Genomic DNA, 12,489 nt, shown 5'->3' on the forward strand with positions numbered 1-12,489 from the left:
CTGTCTCCAATACCATATAAACCCAAGTACATGTATCTGTATTAAGAGAGAAATATTTTGAAAAAAATAAATACATAGCAAAAATAAACAAATGATATTACGATCAAAAGAATGAATAAGTGAACTGCGTACTACTGTTTAGTTAAAATACATGTAGTTGCTTATATCAAGACCACCCCAAAAGCAAGTAATTATAGTGAAAATCAAGCAAGCGAAGCTGCATATAAACAATATTAAAGGTCAAGTCCACCTCACAAAAATGTTGATTTGAATCAATAGAGAAAAATCAGATGAGCACAATGCTGAAAATTTCATCAAAATCGGATGTAAAATAAGAAAGTTATGACATTTCAAAGTTTCGCTAATTTTTAACAAACTAGTTATATGAACGAGCCAGTTACATCCAAATGAGAGAGTCGATGATGTCACTCACTCACTATTTCTTTTGTTTTTTATTGTTTGAATTATACAATATTTCATTTTTTACGAATTTGACGATTAGAATCTCCTTGCCTGAAGCACAAAATGTTAAAATAATGGAATTCCACATGTTCAGGGTGGGATGAAACTTCATTTCACATGACAATGACGAGAAATAAAAATATTTCATATTTTCATATAATAAAATACAAAAGAAATAGTGAGTGATGTCATCACTTCCCTCATTTGCATACCGACCTACATGTACATGTAGATGTGCATATAATTATTTTGTGAAATGAAGCGAAACTTTAAAATATCATAACTTTCTTATTTTACATCCGATTTTGATGAAATTTTCAGTGTTATGCTTGTTGATTTTTTCTCTTTTTATTCAAATCAAGTTTTTGTTGGGGTGGACTTGTCCTTTAATAACATATATAAATTATAATCAAAACTTTTTAATTTTCACAAAAGTGGTATGCACACAAAAAAGACACAAAGTAACGATTACGTCACCCACTATTTCTTACTTATTTTATTGTAAAAAATGTGGAGTATTTATATCTATCCTCTCAAAATATACCATAAGACTAGCTAACGATATTGTTAGAATAATTAAGATTGTCAATATGGACAGAAATTTACATTCTTGTAATGAATTTGAATAACTACAAGTCGATAATAAAAAATCGATACAAACCGCAATACCACAACACATTCTATTCCAAAATTCAATTAACGTTTAAAAATATTGGAAAGCAATATTGTTTACCAAAAAAATGGAAGTAAATAATTTGCTTTCTATCAGAGTGTCTAGCGAACACTGATCCTAACATCAAGAAATTAAAATGCTAAATCAATTCATTTGTAGGGTTTTTTCAGAAACAAGCACAATACTGTGTAATTTCAAAGCTTCTTTTAAAGTAGTGCTTTTTACACATACATGTATGATATAGTAGGATAACTTTCTTTCTTAAATATTGATGAACGTTAATGTTATCCTCAGTTCGCTGAACCTATTATCGAAAATCTCTTTAAAGGTCAAGTCCACGCCAGAAAAATGTTGATTAGAATAAACAGAGAAAAATCTAACTAGTATCATGCTGAAAACCTCATCAAAATCAGATGTAAAATAAGAAAGTTATGGCATTTTAAAGGGTTGTCTATTTTTTCCAAAACAGTTCTATGCTCACCTTAGTGATATGCAAATGAGAGGGTTGATGATGTCACTCACTCACTATTTCTCTTGTTTTGTTATTGTTTGAATTAATACAATATTTCATTTTTTACCGATATGACAATTATGACCATCTTGTTTGAACCACAAAATGTTAGAACAATCAAATCCCACATGTTAAGAAAGGAATGAAACTTTGCTCACATGACATTGACATGATTGAGGAGAAAATTCAACTTTTTCATATTTCATATAATAAAATACATTCCCTCATTTGCATACTGACCAGGATGTGCATATAACTGTTTGGTGAAATTTAGCAAAACTTTAAAATGTCATAACTTTCTTATTTCAGATCTGATTTTGATGAAATTTTCAGTGGTATTCTTGTTTGACTTATCTCTTTCTATTCAAATCATATTTTTGTTTGGTTGGACTTGTCCTTTAAAAATAAGTTCAGGCAGAGAAATTTCCTTTCATGATTTATTTTCTTTCTTTTTTTCAAGATAAATGAGATCTCAATTTTACTGTCAAAGTTCCAATGGCATAAGTTTATGACCCAAAAGTGTATCCATAATATGCCTTCATATCATCTTTACATTTTTCTGTAAATTGTGTTGTGATTTCAAGAAGATACATGTAGCTAAACTGCCTTTACAGATATGATGTAATTCTACCATTTTTAAATATCTATTTGCAAAAGATTATAAAAAATATCAGTCCATCTTTAATCGAAAAGCCTCTACACATGCAATTTCTCAGTGATAGCAATAACACTTCAGAAATAGAAATTACTCATTCTTTATATCAATATTTTTTTATGATAATGTCCTTAACATAAATTCTGAGTTTTTCCCTAATATAAAACTATTTTGATCAAACGTTAAACTGGTGCCAGTTTGTATTCTCTTTCTTTTTCATCGCATTTTATCTTGTTACTTTTTTTCTATACCCTATATTTTTGTGTGTGTTTTTCAGTTGTTTAAAAATATGATTACTTATAACCCACACCTTATGTGGGTGTGTATATGCTACATACATGTAAACACGATTTAGAACATTATGTACGACACATAATATGCTAAAAGACCTTTTGATAAAAATAAATACGATCATTATGAAAATTACAATTAGGTAGCTACAATAATTCTAGTTTCTAACGCTTTGATTTGTTGATCTATATAGAGATACACAAACGAAAGCGGGTTTTTCTATTTACCAATATTTATAAGAGTCAAATTATTTCTTCGGAACGACTGTGTGGTGAGACTAGGTCCACACTACCTGTTGTTAGTATAGATTTCTCACGCTCCTCCGCTCTTTGAACGGGTGACCAAATGACCAATCGGGTCAAAGGTCAAATACAAGGGGCAAACTTGCAAACAAAAACTTTGGAATTCCATCTTCTCCGCTTTTAGTTTCGTTTCAAATTAGGAATGCTCAGCTATGCGAGGAATACTTCAGAAACAGAGACTAGATTTCGTTAGGCTGTGCTTGCGCTCAGTTGTGATAATACACGCAGGCTGCATAAAATCATATGATTTAATATCAAGAATAAAGGAGTAGCAATTTAGTATTATCATTTTTCCTTTCATGAAGATGTCCAAATAATTATCAGGTCCGTATCATGCTCGTCAACAAGATACCGTGGCGCAAAGGGCCAAATATAATTATGTTAATGTCAATATTTTCTATATTACGTTCACAAAATATTCTCCTTCATTTTCCTTCTATTTATTTGTGCCTTCTTTCCACTGTAGAGTGGGTTCGACCAAGGAGCTTCAGTCAGTTGCAAATTTATATAACTTTCAAATTTGAATCCATATTTTATTGTCAACTGCAAATTTGCAATCATTTTGTCTGTTTGAAGCTCCTTGGTTCGACACACCATAAATTATATTTCTTTATCATTTATTACATAGGAATTTTCAATTGAGTAATTTATTTTAATGTAAATGGTCAACTGGTTATGATTCTTGGTATCTTGCTTTGAAAGTCAAATCCATTAAAAAAGTGAAAGCGCAACATCTTGAAAATGGCTGCATGGGAAAGCTAAGTATTCATACCTTTATCTACCGTTCTCTGTCTTTCGTATTTCATTGAATTTCATATTCATTTGTAAAATAACTAAATAGGACTAAATTAAATATTTAAAAACGAATCTCTCCCTCAAAAGATGCAGTAATCTTACACATTTCATGAGTCAAAACTTCTTTTGCATTATTGGCAAAGAACATTAATGAAACAAATAGGCCTTTGTGATTGTCGTGTACACATAAAAAAGGGGGCATTGGTTCACTCTTAAAAATATTGGGTAAAAATGCTCCATGATGGTAATTATGTATCCATCCAACATTGGGCATTTCTTTTGGGCATTATTATTTATCCAGTGTGATGAAAATTTGCTCATTCTAAAGTAATTTCTACTTATTTTTTAACCATACTGGACAATATGCTTCCTGCATTGTGTAAAATACTGCCCAAAATTGGTTGGATACATAATTACCCTCGTGCTGGTTAAAATTTTGCCCAATATTTTTTACAGTGTTGTTTGTTTGTTTTTTATAAGAAAAAGAAATACGAGAGTTTTCTAATGAGCTCACTGATTTCTTTATCAAATTTCAAATCAAATGAAATTTGCTACATTATAGAAAATGACATTTGAAAATTATAATTCTACCCGATTTACAATTTACACTCATGATAGAGCCTAAAATGATTAATTGCCATTTTTGAGGGAGATGTGTTTTAAAGGAGAAAACATTTGCTTATAGAACTGAGCGGCATAACAACATTTCCTCTTTCTTATAACTCTGACGTCACTTTAATCTCATCCACCTCATCATGTCAAAAGAAATTGTATTTCGTAGGTAAATAGCTAAATAGGCTGTGCATTATTGTGTGATTAATAATAAGAAAAACATATTCCATTATTTGAAACAAATAATAAGGGTATGTCGAAATCGGTGACGTCAAGAGAAAATTATGTCTCGTGACATTTTTATCAACAATGATATTTAACGCTGCTACTTTATTTTAATGCTACTTTTGAACACGGAGGCAAATTTATGGTCAAATCAACGTAAAAAATTACCTTGCATTATTTTGTTTAAACCTCAAAGATAATACATGAAACATTTATTATGGAAAATCGTTATGCTCATTCATTTTTTTCTAATAACCGCTATACAAATCAAATGCACATTTTTTTCAAAAAATATACTTTGATACAATATTACGCAATACAACTATTCATTATTTATAAATGTCATGGTTATTTACATTTATTTTAGAGAATCAAATTTTCATGCCAAATAAATAGTATAAAATATAACTTTTTTTAGAAGGACAGATATAAATTTGTATCTGATTGCCATCATTTTCTGGCACATACAGGAATAGGCATGATAATTATATTCTGCATTAGCATCGTTGTCTTATGTTGTTGTTGTTTAACAAACGTTATAAAGTGTAATAAGATTTAGGCTGGCATACGAGTGTTTTTGCTTATTCGATATTGTAGCTTGTTTATTATTTCGTTATGTTTTATGATATGTTACTTTTATGTTGGATAACTTGGATTTCTATTTAACTATGTCTTGTGAGAAACCCATCATTTTTGTTCATAATGAGCCGCCTTTTAGGCCTATATAATTATGGATCAAAGTTCAAACGAATGAATAATTGAATGAATTATAAAATAAATAAACTTGAATGCAAGAATATGCTAGAAAATAACGAAATACAACAATTGCTTCAGTGCACTGTAAGTGACCCTTTTTAATGAACTTTGCTGCAAGAATACAGTTTGATAACCCGACATTATTTCATGCAAAAGATGTGTCAATAACTTGTGTTGTAATTCATTTTTTCTATGATTATCTCATTTCATTATATTCCACTCGATCTTATTCAAGTGCTGTTTTTTTTATTTCTACATTCATTTTATTTAACTATATACACTACACTTACAATAACGTTGATTAGATTTTTTATTCAAATTATTGTTGGAAAATAACCGCCAATGATTTGAGATTTATCATGGTAATTTTGAAAAAAAAAACTTTCTTCATGTAGATCAAGAAGGGACTATTTTTCATTATCAAATTCTTGCTTAATCACTGTATATACAACTTTTTCATGATGAATTAATTATCATGTATGATTGTATGTCCACCAAAGTGTACATGTATAGGTCCAGAGAAAACCAAAACCAAAATATCTCTGCAAATGTACACAATCATCTGGTCTAAAAGTATACCCAAACATATTATCCAACAACTATAGTTCTTTTGCTAAAATGAAATCTTAAATGTAAAAGTAAAGTGTAAGAAATGTCCTATTCCAAACAAATATGGAAACGGATAGTCATAAATTGGTCTCTCCAAGTGTTGCACTTTGAGATCAATCGAATGATTTTCATGATCATACATACCATTTAAGAAAACAAAGAAAGTTTTAAATTACTCAATACAAAAGAGGGGAAGAAAAGATAAGCAAAAAGAGAATACACTCATTGAAAATATAACCACTGAATTGAGAGATATTTTGAGACGTGTTACAAAATACATAGGGCTACAGCATAGAGGGTGACATAAGTATGACCAGAACCTGAATCAGGATTTTTTTTTTTTATTCTGAAGAATGGAGACAATATATCTCAAGACTGGGTCAAGGGTACACATAAAAATGAATCTCCCATTTCCCCCGCAATATATTTAGAAAGGATTATGATTTTAATAACATTTATGAAGCGAATCACCTCGGCTTCTGCATTCTTTTATACACTATAATCATAGAGCTATAGCTCCATGCTATATATGCCCATGCGGTACATTTTGGAGGTGAACTCATGGAAGTACAATTTGGACTCTCATTGCGTGCTGTGGTCAAGCCTTTGTGAATGACCATTGAGGGGATCGCCTTGACCCTTCATTTTGTAAGCTTCCTTGGCCACACATCTGCCCGGTCAAACAGAGAAGAGCTGCGAAAAGATTGTTTGAACAATCAGGGCATGCATGCATGGACCATTGTTGTGTTTGGACCTGACCCCGTAAATTAAGGCCCCTATTCATGGTGTAAACAAAAACTTCCTCCGATAACTAAACATACTACATGACTGTTTAGGAGGTAAAAATGGAAGTAGGGTGGATAAAAGGGGCCACAAAGAGGGGGGGGTAACAAAATGACCGTGAGTTACACTTACCGATGATCTCTCAGTTTCACCATTATTATAAGTTATGAGTTTGAAATAAAATAAAATCCATTGACTCATTCACGTTGATGATTTCTTTATCAAATAAACTAACATCAATGTACCTATCACATCGATCCATTATGGATAATCTTCATGCGTTATTTCTACATAAAAATTCTCACTTATAACGCATAAAGCTAAATCATCAAATTGGAAATGTAGAGTGCAGGTGTGTATACGTCTGTTGGCCGAATAAATTCACATTAATAGTTTGTTAAATGTAGAATTTCTACAACAAACGAAATATAGTCCTATATGCAGCCGACAGATTTACACATCTTTTAATATTTGAATTTAGGAAAAAAATACACAAATGCGTTAATAGCCTAACCTTCTCTCATAAAATAAGACCAAAATATAACATAGTTTTCAGATCCTATCGGATGCAACACAAGGGTCAATGAAAATCATGGGTTTTTCACACATATTTCAAACTTAAAGATTTTACACAGGACACATTATCTTTAAAAAAATGTCTTCATGGGGGAATTTATAAAACAAACTTAATGGGTGAATGGTGGTTGTTGCTTTTATGGCGATTTACATATGTACACAGATACTTCAAAAATAAACAATTTCAAATCAGAAGTAAAACGCCCAGCAAAACTCTATTAGAATTTTTTTTTTTAAATGACATTCACGAATATTTGTCTCTCATTTTGTACAGACATCAAATTCAAAATCTCTCATTTGCATTCAAGACTAAACATAAATAAACTAATAAATCAAATTCATATTGTATAGGCATCGTTACATCACAGGAAATAAAAACATATTAGTATTATTGTAAATAATATTTGAATCTTTCATTTTTCATCCACTTTTCTTTCTCTTCTATCCATAAAACGGTGCATAATACATTATATTTTTAACTTAAGTCTACTGTCCAATATCCTGATGACAATCATAAGTGAGTGTAAACATACATGTAATGATTCATTTTCATAGAAAAGTATTTTCAAACAGAATGTAATAATAATTCCCACAAACATCTCTCATTTTGGCAGGTGCTATGGAAATATAGCATTGATTATTAAAATCCACATTAATTCAGAATACATTATAAATGACAAACCTACATAGTCTCATCTTCAACAATTTTTCATCGCCATTTCACAAACTGTCATGTCCTATTTATCATTAGAATCAATAAAACCATATTTATTATTATATACCAGTTGCATTGCGTTCATCTGCATTATAAGTCTATGATTGATTCGATCGTGCATGCTCTTGGCAAGAACCCAAACCAACGCAATGGGGTAAATATTCCTTGTATTTTCTCCCCAACTTTGTCAAGTTCGTTGCAAAACACCGTGATTATGGATATTATATCCTTTATTTTGTAATATCCAGTGTCTTGTTTTGATTATTGAACCGTTTGCATCCATGGGCATCAATTCGAACCAACGGGATTACACTCGCAAAACGCAGTCTCGGCTTGATAAGATGCATTGCATTGGGTAGAAATTCATTGCTCGTGGATTTAAAATTGGCCATGGATTTGGGGAAACTTCAGGCATACATGGAGCCTCGAGTACGGCGACCATTGTGGTCAGAATTCGGTTTGCACATACACGAGAGTGAGGGGTAATTTACCATACCCCAAATTTAAAGAACAGGGGCAAGGACAGGGTGTTCGCTCTAATTCACTTCGTGACCACAAAATGGTTTTCAAATTTTCTACAGGTATATTCCGATGTTTTGATAAGAGAGAAAGCTTTGGAAGGCATTTCCGAACATGAATGTTCTTCGACTGTCAATGTCATGATAGAAAACTCATACGTAGAACACAGAGACTGCAATTTCACAGCCAAGACATATTGAAATCCGACTTTGACATTCACCCCCACAAAATTTAGGTCAGATGTAGTAATCGATATCAACGAGCTAGATAGTATTATGAAAACAAAATGAGAAAAATTCCATCTGAAAATCATTGCTTTGTAAACTTATCACGTAAACTGGCAATTTTATGAATTAAAAGGGTGACAAAAAAGCAATATACGAACCTGGGGCTTCAGCCATCTGTGTGAAGCTGGCCAACCGGCCGTGGTGCTCGGGCCCAGCACGGCCAATCGGCGGCTACTTCCCCGCTCCTTTCACCAGCGAAACCCGCTGAAGTAACCCTCTAGAAAGAGAGATCACGCGATGCCGTTGGTGAAATCCTACAAATATTTCCGCCGCGAAATCCCTCAGATGATATCTGACTACGGATATTTTTCGATGTTTTGAAAATTGGTAACTGTTAAGCTTCAAAAACTAAATGTTTGTATTGTCCGAGCGTACATGGAAGAATGTATTTCCTATCGTGCAGGTTGAACATTCGTGATCATGACCAGCTGATAAGCACACACACACATGGGCCTATGTTTTGCCCCCAAGTCGAGCAAGCTACGCACGCAACATCATTCCTCTGCATTTACAAGCTGAACGCTCGGTCCTTACACTCATTTACCACGTGACTCGCATAAGCTAATGCGTGTGTATGTGACATTCGCACACTCTAAATATTAGTCTTTTTATACAAAGACCTTACAAACAAATTCGAATAGGTATATAAATTCACAATGCAAATAATGAGAACAGTGTCAATTTCTTTAAAATAAAACAACGTTATTGGTGAACAACAGCACAAACAAAAAATCATATTAATAAAAACTTTATTTGAAACAGGTCCTATCAAAAAATTATAAGGAAATACCCAGAAGGCCCTGGTAACAAGTCCTATTCGTTTTCGTTCAACTATTTTTCCTAAAACCATTGAATACCTATTGCAAATATATAGATATTCGAATCCGTATAGGGAATGAGGTTGGTATAAGCAAAATTAAAGAAGGTCTCCATGCAAGCGAAAATGAATTGTAAAATGAAAAGGGAGTCGCCATAATCATGGACTTACAACGTTGAAGTGCATGTATTCGAATAGTAATGATTAGCGAATGATAATAATTAGCGATATTTATTTATTTATGCATGTTCACAATTTACAATGTAAAAGAATACACAGAAAATATATAAATATATACGAAACACAAGTAAATAATGAGCATACAAAGGTGTTGCAACATAAGCTAAAAGCTTGATTGGTTGAAGCACCTTTAAACTTGTTTTGCATCCAAGCAAACAAAAATAAAAAATATATAAGAATAAGGAAGAAAGGAAAGAAAGAGAAGAATGTAAGAGACTGCCGAGATATAACAATTAAGTTTCAAATTGTTATGAATATATGGTATAGTAATTCAACAAAGTTAAATTCTTAATCTTCAGTTACAAAAAAAAGAAAGATAGAAAACAAAATTACTTGCTAGCACTTTACAGATTCTGTAATTTTGAAAGGAAATTGTGCTTTACAGCATATGCCCATTAATGGCGCAAATTTGTCAGGGGTGGCGGAACCGGGGGCAGAGGGTGCACTTGCTCCCTCCAAGATTTTGTATCATGGGACAAATTTTTTTTTTTTTCCAAAATGAAATAAATTTCTGAAGTAACACATTTTAGATTCGAAAATTAAAGAGAAACGCTCGCCCTTCACTTTCGCATCAAATGTTTTGTTAGAAATTTAAGATATCCACCCTGTTCATTGTTACGATAAGTGCTTCTTAGAATGTCCTCTTTTCGGTTTGGAAAATCCAAATCTATCATAATAATATTGCACTTTGCGCTTGATTCTTGGATTGGTGAGACATGTATCATAATCAGTATATAATGTCATATATAATTTCAGCTCCCACTTTGCGCTCGCGTTGATCCCATTATTATAGTTTATAAGACATATTTTTTTAATGTGATTACAAAAACTGATCAGAATGTTTAATTTTATGGGATAAAAGATGAAATGACAAACCACAAAAATCAACTTTTAGCGGCTGATCGGGAAATCTTTGGACTATATTGTTTTCTCTTGCCCGCTCCCCTTTTGCAAAAGCTACCCCCCCCCCCCCGATAATTTATGTTCACTTAAAGCGAAAAAAAAAGTGTCGACGTTCACTTTCTATTCAACAAAAAAATCATTTCTAGTGGAAAGATGCCATTTTAACAGTAATCAGCTCCAGAATTGAAGCGACTTTTACATTTTATACAACTCCAAATTTGAAGAATTTTCAAAACCGCTCTCCTGCTACGCTCACTCGCGGAATGATTGAAGAAAGTCTTATAATATATATTTCATCAATCAGAAATCTCTTCAAAAAAAGTTTGCTCAACTTTATTATCACGAAACACCCAACTACTTCAGGCAAAAACGTAATTCGATGGTGAAAATATTTGTGTGTACCCAATTTCCCATTTTGACATAGAAGTGCCCTTTTTTGTCTTTGCCCCCCCCCCCCATAAAACAAATTCATGCTCTGCCATGCACCCCTACCTTTTGTCCACTCCATTTTGAATAGCAACCATTGCAAATATTGAATCTGATGAAAGGTGCCCCTCTCCCACAGAATGAATGAAGATCCTTTTATTATCAATTCACTTCCGTATAGGGCTGGTGGCACTCTTTTTCAATAATGGATAGCAACCATCTTTAGGTTTAAAACCGACATTTCTGTAATGGTCTTGATATACATATTCCAATTCCTTTCAATTATCACTTTATATCAAAGTTTGTTTTTCGATTTGTTTTCTCGATACATCAGACTTTGGTTATTAAATTAATTACATTTCATTATAGATCTTAATATTCACATCATATCATTTAATTTCAAATGCTCGTTTAAAAAAGTTGAAAGCTGGCGGCACAGGGAAAAAAGATACCTTTTCTTTTTTTAAAAAAGGGCACTATCTTAAAACAAAGAAAAATGACTTTCTTGTCTACAGTGGCGTAATAAGGTGAACATTTTAAGGGGCTATGTCGTATCACGTAAATTTATAAGAAGCTGCGAGTGAGCAAAACTTTGACATTTTTATAAACAAAATCAAAATTCGTGATAGATTTTGACAACTAATATTACGAAATGATATTATATTTTACCCTTCTCTCTTTTTTTTCTTGGTCGTAAAAAAAAATGGGAGGGGGCAAGAGCCCCATCTGTACGCTTATGCTTATCTACCCCACTCACATGACTCATGAAGCTTAGAGGCATCCTTACAAGTTTTGTAGTAACAATGAGAATATTGCATCTTGTTTTAAATAGGCACTCGTTAACACGTAAAAGGGGTCCTTCTCAGGTGAAAGGGGCACAGAACATGTTCTTGAGGGGCTCTTTTCTTGGGTAAAAAGGGGGCACTGATAAGAGATAGGACACTTACAAGAAGGGAAAGGGGGCACTTGCTCACACATAAAACAAGTCCTTCTCGGGTGAAATGGGCACAGAACACGTTCGTGAGGGGGACCTGTCTTGGGTAAAAGGGGGCACTGGTTCGAGAACGGGCACTTATACAAGAAGGCAAGGGGCACTTGCTTGCACATAAAATGGGTCCTTCTCGGGTGAAAGGGGCACAGAAAATGTTCGTGAGGGGGGCATTTCTCGGTAAAAATTGGCAAAGATTCGAAAAATGGCACATTCTAACGCACGAATCGGGGTCTTCTCAGGTGAAGGGGCACAGAACACGATCGAGAGGAGGCATTTTGTCTAAAAAAAAGGCACTTATCCGAGAAAGGGCAGTTGGTAACACCTAAAACGGGTCCTCCTCA

General features: G+C 32.9%; 1 protein-coding gene across 1 annotated transcript in view; it reads right to left on the bottom strand.

The window, feature by feature from the left end:
* Nucleotides 1-9,293, bottom strand: part of LOC121413469 (protein lin-28 homolog) — a 43,927-nt gene extending 34,634 nt beyond the window's left edge. Inside the window, exon 1 of the mRNA XM_041606292.1 lies at nucleotides 8,870-9,293. Coding sequence (XP_041462226.1) covers nucleotides 8,870-8,885 — 16 coding nt within the window. The 5' untranslated portion in view covers nucleotides 8,886-9,293. The remainder of the gene's footprint in view (nucleotides 1-8,869) is intronic.
* Between the last annotated feature and the right edge of the window lie 3,196 nt (nucleotides 9,294-12,489).

The sequence above is a fragment of the Lytechinus variegatus genome, chromosome 4 (genome assembly GCF_018143015.1).
Source record: "Lytechinus variegatus isolate NC3 chromosome 4, Lvar_3.0, whole genome shotgun sequence".
In the NCBI taxonomy this organism is placed as follows: Eukaryota; Metazoa; Echinodermata; class Echinoidea; order Temnopleuroida; family Toxopneustidae; genus Lytechinus; species Lytechinus variegatus.